General features: G+C 41.1%; 1 protein-coding gene across 1 annotated transcript in view; it reads right to left on the reverse strand.

The window, feature by feature from the left end:
* C8A (complement C8 alpha chain) overlaps positions 1-16182 on the reverse strand; it is a 94166-nt gene that overhangs the window by 49313 nt on the left and 28671 nt on the right. The window contains exon 7 of the mRNA XM_036755951.1: positions 13061-13301. Within this exon, the coding sequence (XP_036611846.1) occupies positions 13061-13301 (241 nt within the window). The remainder of the gene's footprint in view (positions 1-13060; positions 13302-16182) is intronic.

Raw genomic sequence — 16182 nt, forward strand, 5'->3', positions numbered from 1 at the left:
CCATCTTCCATCTCTTTACCTTAACTCAAGCTGTGTCTTCACCTAGAATAATCTTCCTCCTCACCTCCATCTCTTGGAACCCTAGTGCCCTTTAAGCCTCAGCTCAAAGACCAGCCCTAACTAGGCCTTTCCTGATTTTCCCAGTTGTTAGTACACATCCCCCACCCCACCTCAATTCCTATCACTTGTGTATTTTTTACACACATCCTGTATTCACTCAGTGGTGAGTCTCCCCAGGTAGAATGCAGGCTCCTTGAGGGTATGGACCATTTAACTTTTATCTTCCTATCCCTAGCCAAGCACAATGTGTGGCACATAGTAGGTATTTAATCAATGGTTTTTGTTGAGTGACTCATAGGTTTTTTTCCCTTAGTTTAGTTTTCTTTATAGGTACCCAGAGGCAGCTAAATTGTACTGTGGATAGCAGGTTAGGCTTCAAGTCAGGGAGATCTCAGTTCAAATTGGAACCCAGATACTTACTAGCTGTGTGATACAGGAAAAATCCCTTAATGCACATCTACCTCAGTTTCCTCAACTGTAAAATAAGGATAATAACAGCACCTAACTCTCAGGGTTGTTATCCGGTTAAAATGAGATCATATTTGTAAAAATCTCTGCTAGTACTTGGAACAGAGCAGGTGCTTTATAAATGCTTGTCGCCTTCCTTCCTTCCTCAAAAAAAAAATCTAAGCAGACCTATGAGTTATCTGATCTTTGTTTTTCGTCCTTCATTTTCAAAAAGGACCAATGATATAATGGGATGAGGTATTGACTTGGATTTAAGTGAGGCAGAGTTGCACAAAGTCATCAGCATCATTCTCTCTCCCAGAGTCATTGAACTTCCATGGCAAGACAAAAGTCAAAACAACTGGCGACAGCCTGGGATGCAGTGGGTGACCTTGGTGTCTTTGACATCTGACCAAGTACCACAGCATCTTCTTCAGCCAACTTCATGGCTGTTGAAACAAATTTTCTCCTCTGCCCATTCCATAAGGGGAAGTATTCACATGCTTGGGGTAGAGATCCCCTAACTCACCAATGGGTTTGAGGTACGTCAGTTACCATGAACCTAATTTACCCACCCACTGAGATAGTTTTACTGAGGCGTAAGTACTGTGGAAGGTATGGTATGTTCAGGGAGGACTAGAACCCCTGGTGTGAGAGCTTGCCAAGCCTTTTTCAAAGCTGGTCATCCATCTTTGGTGTTTACCTGTCAACTAACTCTCGTCTGTAGTTCCAAGATGCTGTCTCATATCTGACCTGTTCATCTACATCAGCTTCTTTTCATTATTGGGTATGAAGCATCAGGGACACTTGTTCATTTCTAAGGTGAATTAGATGGACACAGAGGCTATCTCCAATGCTAAAACTAGATGATGTTGATTTATTTTTCAGTGACCAGTCTCAGAATTAGCTGAAATTGGTAATGAAGGCAAAGTATAACAGGAAATATTTTTCAAAAATCCATGTTGGAGGAGACAACATACAAAAAATCAAAGAAGAACTAAGGCCATTGCTCAAGGTGGATAAGAAGATAACCACTGACCAGAGAGAGAAGGCAGAGCTGCTCAGTTTTTATTTTGCTTTGGTTTTCTCTCCCCAAGGAGAGCCATCTTTGGACTGGAAAGGATGAGGGGGGAAATGGCTAAAAGGAAGTATACACTCAAGATAATTAAAAAGATAGAAGGAAAGCACATCAATGAAGTCACCTGGACAGCATGAATAATGCATTTGGGTGAGATGTGCTCCATCCTTAACTTAAATATTGAAGAAACTGGTGGATGTGATTGCTGAACCATTGTCAGGGATATTGGAAAGATCATGGAGAATGGGAGAGTTGCTACAAGGGTGGGAATGATTTTTTTTCTGGTTTTGAAAAAGGATTTAGAATTGGAAGGGACTGAGAAAGAGACTATACTCTACAACCTATAGATCAGTGAGCTTTACTCCTATTACTGGCAAAATTCCAGCATATGTAACACTAGTGATAGAGTGCACATAAATCCTGTGGAAGGTGTAATTGGGTGGCTCTCATCACTGCGTTCTCCTCCCTACGCGATTTGTCTCTGGAGATTTAATCAGTCACAATATGATGTCCTTTCAGGTGCAGGTTGTTTACTCTTCTGTTGCTTTATGTCATTTATATCAAACAAAGAGCTACAATTACAAAAGCTCAGAGCCCCTAGGAAAGTTCCCAGCATTTAGACAGATTTGGCTGGCTGCCATAATTAAAATTTATGTCTATCTCTAGCTAAACCCTGCTCTCTTTATATTTGAAGTAAAATTCAGATAACCAGAAATATTTATGGAAATAAGAAAGCAGAATATGCTACTGGAAAATCAATGAGAAGGGAAGTTGGGGAAAATGCAGACTTTTTTTGGAACTTCCCTCAGTCCTTGAGAAAGTGGGTACAACTGGTGATGCCAACCCATACCTTCTGCTCTGATGTTTCTCGGGGACCCATGGCCTTCTTTCATCTCTCCTTTCTCTGCTGGAGTTCAACCTTTCTTTTTCTCCTTTTATTTGTTGCCCTGTGCCATTGATTCTTTTGAGTTCAGCTCATTAAGTCCCTTGTGAGGTTTGAGAGATTGATTCCAGGAGCTGCTGCTGCTCAGGTACTCAAGTCTCCCTCCTTCCTTTTAATCTGTATCTCAAACTCTGTGTGTGTGTGTGTGTGTGTGTGTGTGTGTGTGTGTGTGTGTTTGTTTGTCTTTAAGAAATTCAGGATGTGAGTCAATTTTGTCTTCTAGCTCAAAGATGGTAATAATCCAGCGTAGCTCTCAAGTCTGAGAGAGGAATACTTGTTCTCTGAACTACAAATCCCAAGATGTCACTCAGTTTTCAAACTCCAGTATGTGTGTGTGTGTGTGTGTGAGTGTGTGTGTTTGAGTGTGTGTGTATATGTGTGCAAGTGTACGTATGTGTGAGTGTGTGCGTGTGTGTGTCTGTGTGTGTGTGTGTTATGTGCCCAGTGATGATCCAGTGATATTGGTGTCCTGGTTGTTTTCCACCCAAGATACTCTGGGTATTTACGCTATATTCACTGAGTGTCCCCAATGCCTAGAGTTCTGTCCCTCCTCACCTGTTTCTCCTGCCCTTTAATGCCAGCACTTCATTTTTAAGTGTTTTCTCATCTAAGATGACCTCCAATACATCCTATATGTCTCTTGTTTGTACATAGTTGTTTACATGTTGTCTTCCCTGTTAGAATGTGAACTCCTTGAAAGCAAGGACTGCTTGTTTTTTTTAAATTTCCTTCCTTTCTATGCATTGCCAGCACTTAGTATGATGCTTGGCAAATAGTAGGTCTTAAAATGCTTGTCGACTTGACTTAAGCGGATGGTTACTGAGTAATTTAAAGAAGTGATCATCACAAAGAGAAAGCATGACTCTCTTGAGAATGGATGAGCCTCAATTTTTATTGCCACATTTTTAAACTGGCAGATAAGGTGAACACTTCAGATATTGTCTCACTAGATTCTAACAAAACATTTGAAAGTATCTCACACTATTTTTGGAAAATGTGGGGAGATGGTCACTTCATCAGTGGTGTTTAATGTAAAGGTTTGGCCTGACCCCTTAGTAATTGTAATAAATTAAAAGTAATAAAGAGATATGTGATCAACCAATCAGTAGGTGCAAAGAAGTATTGCATCTGATCCTCCCCAATTGTTGGGCACATCTTCAACACAAGCTCACCTACCTTTATTCCCCAATACTCTTCCCTGTTTCCCCTTCTCTCTGATGTATAAGCATACAACTTTTCAGTTTCTGAGTTGGGTGTTAGCTCCTCAGAGAAGTTGTAAACAAATCTAACTCCTACTCAACAAAGTGGTACAGGTGCCTTTGGCAACCCCCCTGTCAGGCTGGACCCCTCCCCATCATCTTGTGGCTGTATCATGTGCTTCTTTGAGGGCATGCTCTGCATTTGGGATTAGCAATTAGTGTATAAGAGTCCTATCTTTCTTCAGCCCTTTTCACGGCTCATGAGTCATAAAGTGCGAGCAAACATAGATGATTTGGGATCTCGATCACAGATTTCATTATATTATCATCTCCTTCCACCAACCCACTCATTTTCAAAATTTACCAATTATTGTTGAAGACATAATCATCTTGCTAGTCATCCAAGTCTTCACAATCTCTGTGGCATCTTTGACTCCTCCCTTTCCCTTCACCCTACATCGATATATCCAATCAGTGATCACTTCTTGTTCCTACCTATACATCTATCCCATCTGTCCCCTTTTCTCCACTCACTCAGTTACCGCCTCCATTGGAGACCTCATGATCACTCACTTAGACTCTTGTAATAACTTTGTAAGTGGCCTTAATTGAAGTCTTTCCCTATTCCAGTCTATCCTCCCCTTAGCCTCCAATGTGATTTTCCTAAGTACAGATCGGACCATGTCATTCCCTCACTTAGTAAACTCCAGTAAACTACCTAATGACTTTGGAATCAAAGAGAATTACTTCTTTATTGTATCCTTCTTAATATTTCTTTTTGAATAAGTTTTGTAATGCATGTAATTTTTAGTATTATATTATGTGCCAACAGTTTAGAAATAAACAAATATACACACATCGGAGCCATTGCTTGACCACATTTTTTTAAGTACCAGTGATGTCTGAACAAAAAATATTTAGAGACTACCGGACTAGGAAATAATATAATTAGGTGGATCAGAACTAATTGAGTAGTTATACCCAAAAGTAGTCATTGTTTTGATGTCAATCTAGAAAGAGGGCTCCTCTCCAGGAATGTGTGTTTGGTCTTTTGTGCCGTTTAGTATCTACAAGTAACTCAAATTAAAGATACAGGTGGCACACTGCATCAGTTTCACAGGTCATGCAAAACCAGGAGTCACAGCTCACCTAATGAATGACAATATCCAAAAAAGATCTCAACAGGCTAGAACTTCAGGCAAAATCTACCTATCTCACAAGGCTTCCAAAAGCAGGGGTTTTGTAAATATTGAAACATACTATAAATCTGAAATATTATTCACATTAAACATTTTTCCCAATTCAGGCTTATGTTAGGCTATAGGGAATCTGAGAAAGGAGGATCTAACCCCCCAGACTTCTATGGTTAGATTCCAGAGAGTTCGTGAATTTGGATGAAGTTTTTAAATTGTCATTTTCTTCAATAATAAATAACCACTATTCTAAGCAATGTTCCATCAGGTTCACCAGACTGCCAAAGGTCTTCATGACAGAAAAAAGGTGAATAATCCCTGATGTGGAACAAGTGTGGAGGACACAAGACATGTCAACATACGATACTTGTCTTTGCTCTTTTTGGCTCCAGAGAGAGGAACCAGGAGCAAAGGATTGAAAGCTGTAAAGACAAACCATTAGGATGTCAGGGGAAACGTCTTGCTAATTAGAACTGCTCAGATATATGATGGGGGGGTAGCGAGTTCCCCTTCCCTTAAGCTCTTCAATCAAAGGCTGAACAGTCATTCCTTAGGTGTGCTCAAGAGGGAATTTAGGCAGCTGGGTGACACAGTGGATAGAGCACCAGGCCTGGAGTCAGGAAGACTCATCTCTGTGAGTTCAAATCTGGCCTCAGACACTTACTAGCTGTGTGATGCTGGGCAAATCATTTTACCCTGTTTTCCTCAGTTTTCTCATCTGTAAAATGAGCTGGAGAAAGAAATGGCAAAATACTCTAGCATCTTTACCAAGGAAATTCCAAATGGGGGCATGAAGAGTCAGACATGACTGAAAAGAGGGAATTTGTTTCACATATGTTTTGGACTAGATAACCCCTGAGGTCATCCCCAACTCTCAGATTCCATAATTCTGTGATTCATTAGTCAACTAATAAACCGACAAGATGATAACCACATGACCATCGTGTTCTTACCCAGAGAACCCCAATGAAAGAGGAGAGTATTATGGGTAATTCTAATTAAAAAATGTTTGGGGGGAGCAGTTAGAATCACTGCAGTCACAGGACTGGAGAGCCTTAAGGAGAGTTAGGTGTCTCCTAGTACAGGCCTGTCTGTCTCCTTGTCTATGACTTTACTCTGTAAGCATGAGAGGGAAGGCTTGGCCAGATTCTGGGATCCTCCAGTCTGACATAATAGTCAGGGATAGTGTGAAAATAACAGAGAGCATCTGTTATAGCACAGTGGACGCAGCTTTGGACTGGAAGTCAAGTCCTTGGTTTGATTTCTGGCAGCCGCTAATTCCCTGGGTGACTTTTAAAGAAGTATTTTATCTGTCTCATCCTTAATTTTTTTTTGGAAAATGATGGAGTTTATAAAGACAGTATCTTTCATAGCCCTTCCAGCACTGACATTCTAGGTTCTAAAATCCCTCCCAGCTCTAAAATCCCTGGTTCCAAGGTTCTTTCCAGATGTGATATTCTCTGTTATAAGGTTCCTTCCAACTCTGACAATTCTCTGCTTTCATGATCATGATTTCTATGACAGCTAAGGTAAGGGCTTCCCCAATATTCCTCTGCTGATAAAACCTTAAAAGGGAAGAAAAACCCACCCCTTAGTACCAGACTCCTTGCTGATTTCTGTCGATAAAAAAATGAAGGCTGTCATTCAAACACTAAAGACATACTCTGCTGTCACTGAAGTCTACAGATGCCTTCACATGAATCAAGACCCTTCTCTTGGCTTCTGTTCTGCACTTTCCCCCTGTATTTTAGGGGGAGTGCTTTTTCTAAAAGATGCATTAAAAGAAAACAGCCTCTCATGCATCCTCGGGGACAAACCCATGGAGATCTGATGCAGGCCCAAGGACAAAACATTTCCCCAGAGCTTTTTGGGATGCATTTTGCTTTCAGTCTTTCTCTGCCTAGGCCCAGCCTTTGAGGAATCAAAGGGAGAGCCAGGCCTGGAAATGAGGGCAGCAACGAAGCAGTCTGGGGGAGTGAGCAGGGCAATGCACAAGGTCACTGAAAGCAGCCAGTCTTCTTACACAAGGTTTGGGGAAAGGTCATTGACTGTAGCAAATATTATTAAAGCCGGTTAGCTAGGGAGGAGGGGGCAGAGAATTGGGAGACACACACACACACACACACACACACACAGAGAGAGAGAGAGAGAGAGAGAGAGAGATACAGAGACAGAGACACAGTGACAGAGAAGAAGCAGAAAGAGAGTCATAGGAGAAGGAAGAAAGAGATAAACAGAAGAGAGGAGGGAAGGGGAGAAGAGAGACAGAGACACGGTGAAAGAGTAACACAAAGAGAGGAGAAAGACACAAATGGGGACAGAAAACCAGAGAACATAATGGGGGGGACAGAAAGAACTAGACAGAGAGAAATGGAGAAACAGGAGGCAGAGAAGGGAGGAGAGTCAAAGACACAGAGAATCAGAGGGCAAAGAGAAAGAGAGACAGGAGGGAGAAGACAGACAGACAGAGAGCTTTAAAAAGAAAAAAAAAGAAGGAAAGAAGGAAGGAAGGGAAGAAGGAAGGAAGGAAGGAAGGAAGGAAGGAAGGAAGGAAGGAACAAGGGAAGAAGAGAAGGAAATGGAGAGAGAGCCAGGAAGAAGAGGAAGGACAGAGGCATAAAAAATGAGTCATAGAGAAGAGACACGTAGAGAAAAAAACACAGAGACAAGTAGGAGAGGAATGCCAGAGACAAAGTCATTGAAAGAGGGGAGAGACAGAGATGATGAGACCGACAGGGAAAAGAGAACCAGATGAAGTGGGAAAGGAGAAAGGGAAGGAGGGACAGAGGAGCCTGCTGAAAGTCTATTTATCAAAGGGAAGAAGGTAGATGTGTTTTGTTCTTTGCAGGTTAATATGCAAATGCCATTCTGATTTATTAACGGTCTCAAGCAGATGAGGTGATGATTAGCACATTTCCATATTTATAGGAAAGCAGCACGAAATTTCCGGATTTATAGAAAATCAGCTCTTCCCAAACAGCAAATTGGCCCATTATCGACACAGGGTTTTCTATTAACAGAGGACTGAGGTAATTATCCCAGGGACAATTTGTTATTTAGCTCCTTTTAAATATTAACCAAATTGGAGGCCCGGTTGGTTCTGCGGTGCCTTACTGTGCATAGCAGAGACAAAATCTCTGAGAGGAGAAAGGGCTCATCCTCTGGCCCCAGACCCAGGGCCTCACCCACTGATTCTGCAACAGCCCCCAGGGGGCCTGAAAGCCCTTATCATTGGACTGGTCACACCTTCTGGGCCAGTCTAGTGGTCACTGGGCATCTGCCACACCCCTACACTGGATTTGGCACCATTCAGTTGGGGAAAGGGATGGGAATTACAGAAGGATCCTAGATTAGCATTCTCTGTCCTCAGAGTAGAAAAAAAATTTGTACTTTGGCTTTGAGTCTCAGCTCTGATTCTTCCTACCTTAGGTAAGTCACTTGCTCTCTGGCTTTCAGTTACCTCTCCTACAAAGCTGTAAAAATGGATCGCCTTCCAGTTCTAAGTCCTGTGGCGGGGGTTCAGATCTACCACTTACCATTGGTTTCATGAGGGGAGGGTAAAGGGGAAGACTCTTCATACCTCTGAGCCTCAGTTGCCTCATCTGAAAAATGGATGCAGTAAGACTTGCCTCCTAGAGCTATCATGAGGAAAATATCTTGTAACTTTCTGTGTGCTATTAAATTATGAATTATTTTAAAAAGAAATGGGGCAAGTCTTCACAACTCTAAGTTGCAAAGCAGGGGCCAATCTGTATTAATAGAAGGAGTTTCCATTATCAGAGAAATCATAGGTTGGATCCTAAAACAAAATAGGGGATAAAAATACTTGACCCAACCACACTTGAGAGTGTCCTGAGATCAAATGAGGCAGCATGGATGGGTGTGTATGAACACTAGGGATGGTATGTCAAAGCATGGAATGGACTGCTGTGGGAGGTAGGAAGTTCCCCATCCCTGGCAGTTTTCTAAGGGAGACCCAATGACCATGCATCAAAAATGTCACAGGTGGAATTATCTATCCAGGTATTTTTCAAGTCATACTATATGGACTCTAAGGTCCTTTCCACCTTTGAGATTCTGTAATTTGACATGACACACTTCACAGAGTTATAGATTTGGAGTAAGGAAGTCCTGGGTTCAAATCCAACCTCTGATATTGACTAGTTCTGTGACCCTGGGTTTGTCAAGATCTCTGAGCCTTCATGTGTAAATAGGGACTGAGTCTATGATTTGCCTAATGAGAATGAAAAAAAAACAGAACTCCAACTACCAAGGCAACTTCCCTGAAATTTATGGAATTGCTTAGCTGTCTGGGATGGGAATGACTTGCCCAGGGTCACACAGACAAGACTTGAACCCAGGTCTCCCAGGGTGATTTGCTATATACTAAGCCACATCAAAAAACAGTATCTCAATGACATAAAATGGGAAGTGCCAGGCCTAAAGTCAGAAAGACTTGGGTTCAAATCCAGCCTCAGACACTTACTAGTTGTGTTACCATGGGCAAATCACCTAACCCTGTTTGCCTCAGTTTCCCCATATGTAAAATGAGCTGGAGAAGAAAACGACAAACTACTCCAATATCTTTGCCAGAAAACCCCAAATGGGGTCACAAAGAGTCAGAGACAACTGAAACAACTGACCAACAACAACAACAGGACTTGGCCAGTTTCAAATGAGACAATATATTGTATGTGAAGTGCTTTGTGAACCTTGAAGCTCTCTGGGAATATTGATTCTGTCCCTCATGGAGCTCACCATCTACTTGAGGCCTCAACATTACCAATAGGTAATGCCTTAGAAATAAGAAATACCAACATTAAATGATTGAGTGCAGGAAGAAGTCAGAGAAGGGCATGGTCAACACGGGTCCAACAGTCAGGAGGAGGTGTGGCTACAGCTGGGCCTTAACAGGTACGGGTTGTGCCAAAATAAGGTCAAAAGGGGTAAGTGATTTAGATGTAAAGGGTGATAGCATTAGTAAATTAGAGGAATGTGAAAATTTATGTGTCAGATCTATGAATAAAGGAAGGGCTTAGGACGAAATAAGAGATAGAGATGATCACAAGAAGCGAAATCATTAGTTTTGATTACATGAAATTAAAAAGATTTGTACAAACAAAACCAATGCAGCCAAAAATAGCAGGAAACTGGGTGCAGGGGCAGGATTTCGCAGCAAGTTTCTCTGACAAAGGCTTCATTTTCCAAATATAGAGGTAACTGAGCCAAATTTATAAAAAAAGAGCCGTTCCTCAATTGATAAACGGTCAAAGGATATGAACAGGATGTTTTCAGAAGAAGAAATCAAAGCCATCAACAGTCACATGAAAAAATGCTCTAAATCACTATTGACTAGAGAAATGCAAATTGAAACAATTCTAAGGTATCATCAGGTTGCATAACATGACAGAAAAGTAAAATTACAAATGCTGGAGGAACTGTGGAAAAATAGATACAATGAGGTATGGTTGGTGGAGTGATAAAGTGGTCCGATCATTCTAGAGAAAAATTTGGCACTATGCTTAAAGGGTTATAAAAATGTAGATACCTTTTGACCCAATGATATTACTGCTAGATCTGTATCCCAAAGAGATCAAAGAAAAGGGAAAAGGACCCATATGTACAAAAATATTTATAGCAGTTCTTTTTTGTAGTGGCATAGAACTGGAAATTGGGAAGGTGTCCATCAATTGGGAAATTGCTGAACAGGTTGTGGTGCATGATTGTGATGGTATACTATTATGCTGTGAGAAATGATGGGGGCGGGGGGAGTAGATCAGCCTGGGAAGATTTTTATGAACTGATGCAAACTGAAATGAGCAGAATGAGAACATTGTACACAATAACAGCAAGATTGTACCATAATTAAATATGAAAGATTTAGCTATTCTGATCAATACAATGATCCAAGACAATTTCAAAGGAGCCATGATGAAAAATGCTCTCCACCTCCAGAGAGAGAACTGATAGACTCTGGGTGCAGATTGGAGCATACTTTTTTCATTTTATTTTTCTTGTTTTTTTTTGTTTGTTTGCAACATGACTAATATGCAAATATGTTTTGCATGACTTCACACGTATAATTGCTTGCCTTCTCCATGGGAGGGTGAAGGTATTGGAAAGAGGGAGAGAATTTGAAACTCAAGCTGTTTTTTTAAATGAATGTTATAAATGAAAGAATAAATGAATACATAAGTAGGTTAGTGATTGAAGAGATAAAAGAAAAAACAATAAGGGTATTTTAGATGGACAGAGGAGAGATTCTAGGAACAGCTCAGACAAAGGCATGGGGGCAGGAAACAAAGCTCGACACAATGAAAGAGGAAGAGGAATATATTGGTCAGCCTCAGCATTGAAACCTATAAGGGAACAACTGAGATACAGATGGATAGACAGATAGATACATAGATAGATATGTGTACTGTGTACATGTGTATGCATATGTGTGTATATGTATATGTATATCTTTTTACACACACATATGGTGCTAGAGAGTCAACCTCATAGGCAGGGAGACCTGGGTTCAAGTCTTGCTTGTGACACACCTGGACCGTGTGATCTTGGGTAGGTCATTTAACTTTTCACTGATCTAAGCAAGTCTGTAAGGCTGAGTTGTAGAGATGGTGCTGACATGCATTGATAGAGGGAGGTTCCTCTTCCACAAGTTCCCTAAGACAGTGGCTACTCCCTATCCTCTATGTGCTAGGCATAGAGGTAGTTGCTATAGATACAAGTATATTAATCAAATAATTCCTATTCATAAGGAGTTGGCATTCTAATGGATAGAGAAAAGATTTCAGATACTGAAGACAGAGCCTAGCCAACAGGAATGATGAGAATCAGTCGGGCAGGGGAACAAGTAAACCAATAGTGAGTTGGGGGAGAACTCATTCATTCAACAAGTATTTAGTAAGCATGTGCCAGGCACTGTGCGAGGGGCTGGGGATAGAAAGACATAAATGAGTGTGTCCCTTCCCTCAAAGAGATGACATTATGTTCAAGGTCTAAAACAATGTGGAAAAGATCAGGAAATAGATTTGAGAAGGAAGAAAACTCTGTGTTCTAGGAGGATAGAGAATGGCTTATCATAAGAGGTGACAACGACGATGAGCTTTGAAGGAAAGCAGGGATTCCAAAAGACTGAGATGAGGAGGGAGTGCTTGCCAAATTCCAGAAAAGAGACCATGAAAACGTATGGAGGTGAGAATGGCGAGCAGGTTGGTTTGATTTGACCGGAGAGTGCATGAAAGGTAATAATTGCAATAATCAGAACTAACATTTGCATAGCCTTTAAGGTTTGCAAAACCCCTTACAAATACTTTTAAAACTTTAAAATTGCACTGACTTTTGGAATAAGCTCTATTATTTTTTTTGGATCCTGACAACATTTCTGAGTTGTTATTAAGTTGTTTATCAGTTGTGTCCGACTTTCCATGACCCCATTTGGGGTTTTCTTGGCAGAGATACTAGAGTGATTTGCCTTTTCCTTCTTCAGATCATTTTACAGATGAAGAAACTGAGGCAAATAGAGTTGAGTGACTTGCCCAGGGTCACACAGCTAGTAAGTGCCTGAACTCATGTCTTCCTGATTCCCAGTCCAGTGCTCTACCCACTGAGCCACCCAAGTAATGAGAAATATCTGGAAAGGGAGGCTGTAACCTGATTTACTCAATTTTAAATTTATGCTGAGGATTTTTTAATTCATCCTAGTAGTTACAAGGAACCTTGAAGATTCTTGAGCATGTTCTGATCAAGCCTGTGCTTTAGAAAGACCCATTCTGGCAATTGTATGAAGGATGGATCAGAGGGGAGAAGTCAGAAACAAGAAGAAGAGCTAAGGGGCTCTTCAACAGACCAAGGAGGAGGTGAGGATGAATTGAACTAAAGCCATTGTATGGCTGGTGAGAAGGGGACAAATGTGGCTACTATGTGAGTCCAAAATTAAGGCTGAATTTAAAAGTGTGTCTAGATAGAATATGCCCTCCCTCAGCTTCAATAGGTGCATGCTACTAACACTCAGTGGATTTTCACGTTGGAATGTTTCCCTTGGTTTCAGTAAGTAAAATCTGAAAACCCTGCTATATTCACATATAGTAATAGCACTCTCCAGTCAACATGCCCTGTATTCTGGGCTACTCACTTTTTTCTTTCATGACCTCCTTGTTGACGACTAAAATAAATTCTGCGATGCCTCCCATGGCCCCAGAGGTGATGTAGTGGGTGCCATAGTCATTGATAAACTTGGCGTATGTGCCGTAATCATACTGGTCAGGGAGTTCAGTGATTGCCTGAAGTATATCCTCATCCAGGACAATGTCGTCTCTCCTCATCTTGAAGTGAGCAGTCTGGGTTTTTGTGTAGGCTCGGATGAAGCCATATTCCTACAAACAAACAGAAAACTCAGTGATGGTGGAGGATTGAGCAGAAGGGGGGAGGAGGAGACAGACAAATAGGGATGCTGTGCATGTTACCATATTACCTGTTTACTCAATGAACGTTGGCTGTATACCTGCTATGTCCATCAAACTATCCCAGGTGCTGGAGGGTTGGGGAGAGGAAAGACACAAGGAATGGAAAGGCAGTGTGGTACAGTGGAAAGTGCTTTGGCTCTGGACATTACTCAATGACCTTGAGTAAGTCATTTAACCTCCATGGGACTCAGTTTCCTCATCTGTAAAAAGTGGGAGTAGATGATGTCTGAGGTTCCTTCCAGCTCTAAGGTCAGATGACTTTATGAATATATTATAACAGGTCTTTAAACTCCCATTCCATTGCTCTACACAATGGTATCTTGGAGCGACAAATAGCATAGTTGTTGAGGCAGTTCCATGACACAAAGAATAGAGCCCTGGATCTGGAATGAGGAAGACCTGAGTTCAATTTCTTTCTCAGACATTTACTAGCTGTGTGACTCTGAACACTTAACCTTCTGGGCCTCAGTTTCATTATCTGTAAAATGAACATAATAATACCCCTACATCTCAGGTTCTTGTGAGAATAAAAAGAGATAATATTTGAACAATATTTGAGAAGAAAAGGAGATAATAATATCTGTAAACCTTAAAGTGCTATATAAATATGAGCTATTAGACTTAGAAAACCTGGGATTAAGTGTTTAGCTCTTCTATTTATGAATTTCTAGTTCTTCCCTTTCACCCCAAGTGACTTTGTCTTTATTTCATCTATATTCGGTATTAAATTGTCTGTTTCTAACCCTTATTCCATTTCTAGCCCTCATCACCTCACTCCAGTATCATCATAATAGCCTTAGTTAGTCTCCTTGTCTGAAGTCTCTCATCTCCAGGTCATTCTCCCCTCCACTGTCAAAATGATTTTCCTAACGTGCAACTCTGACCATGTCCTTCCCCTACTTGGTAAACTCCAGTGGCTTCTTATCACCTCCAGCTTCAAATATGAGCTCCTCTATTGGGCATCTAGATCCCTTTAGAACCTGGTTCCTTCCTGCATTTCCAGCCTCATTGGATAGTAGTTCCCTTCCTGTGCTCTCCATGGTACCAGAGTGAGCTTCTTCTTCCTCATACAATGTAGACTATTTTCCACCTCCTTGCCTTCTCACTGGCTATCACCACACTTGGGGACTCCCTCCTCGGAAGTCTAAGTTTTTTTTCAAAGCTCAGCTCAATTTTAAGGTGAGGTCCCTCCTGATTCCCTCCAGCTGCTACTGACGGCCTCCACGAATTTCTTTGTAGTGACTTCGTATATGCACAGGCATATGCAGATTTTGCCCCTTGGTGAGATTGTAAGCTTTCTGAGGGCAGGGACTATTTCACCTTAGTCTTAATTTCCAAGTGCTCAGCACGGCACCCGACACGTAGAAGATTCTTAATAAGTACTTAATAAGTGATAGTTGATCAAACGGTTGTGATACAATAGAAAGAGTACTGCCTCTGGAGTCAAAGGATGGGGGTTCAAATCCTACCTCAAATGATTAATAACTGGATAGCCATGGGCAACTGCCTATGCCTCAGTCTCCAAAATCTATGAAATGGGTGATCTCTTTAAGCTCTACATTTCTGATGCTATGACCAGCTAAGCAGAAAAACTCATCACCAGGTTAACTACAAGGGTGATGAGTATTTTGGCCACAAGACTCTTGAAGCCCATCTAAAGCATTCTGGGGGTTTTGTTATCTGAGTCAGTGAAGGGAATGACCTGACCAACAAAAATTAGATGTCCTTGAAATTTTTACACACTCAGAAGTGCTCTGAGATCCCCACTTTGTACCTTCCCCACCCTGAAGCACCCTAGAATGGTTGCCAGGTGGCTTCAACCCCACACATGGCTCACTCTCCAAGATGCTTCTTCCTCACCCCTCACTTCTCCATTTTAACTGGAAAGCCATAACTGTAATGTAAAGTTTACAGAGCTAGCCTGATAAGAAGGTTGACTTCCATCATTTTCCCCATGACTCCCCGAGATGAACCTCCCATTCAAATAAGTCTGACCCAGGCATTCCTCCATCTTACTTTCTTCTTCATTAATTTTAACGCAATTAAGCATGAGGGAGTTGGACTGGAAGTTTCCTAAGGTCTCTTCTGGCTCTGATAATCTATGTTACTCTCCAGGGTGCTGACTCTCCTTAGGTCACATTGCTAAGAGTCAACATGGGTGCTTCAACAACAGAAGACCCTCATTTCTTATTTTAACCCTTCACTATACATTTTCTTAACCAAATTGATGATTTCTTGGTATGGGGAACTTTCAGCCTAGAAATTCCTTCTACCAATAAAGATTGGCACCTGCTCTTCAACTTTGTGTCTCAGAGTCAAAGAGAGGTCCCATGACCTATCCAGAGTCACACAGCCTATATGATGTGTGAGGGCTAGAACTTTAACATAGAACTTCCTGTCTAGGAAAGCAGGTCTCTCCATTTTACCAAACTCTGGGTATGTATGTATGTATATATGTATATATCCATATAGGTGCATATTTATATTCCATATAGGTGCATATTTATATATGTACACACATACATATATATCATACATTAATTTGAGAAATACAACTGAAATTTTTAGGGTGGTTAAAGCTTACGAATCATTTATATATAAATTATCTCATTTAGTCCTACATAAGGAATAGTTGTGAAGGTGCAAATAGAGGAAATAGAAATGTTTAGGTTTGAGAAAAGAAAACTTGGGCAGGACACCATAGCTATATTCAAGTGCCTAAGAATTATTATATTGAAAAGCGGTCATATTTATTCTGCTTTGACCTCAAAGTGCAAAACTGTGTGTGGAA

This window comes from Trichosurus vulpecula, chromosome 4, assembly GCF_011100635.1.
Source record: "Trichosurus vulpecula isolate mTriVul1 chromosome 4, mTriVul1.pri, whole genome shotgun sequence".
Taxonomy (NCBI): Eukaryota; Metazoa; Chordata; class Mammalia; order Diprotodontia; family Phalangeridae; genus Trichosurus; species Trichosurus vulpecula.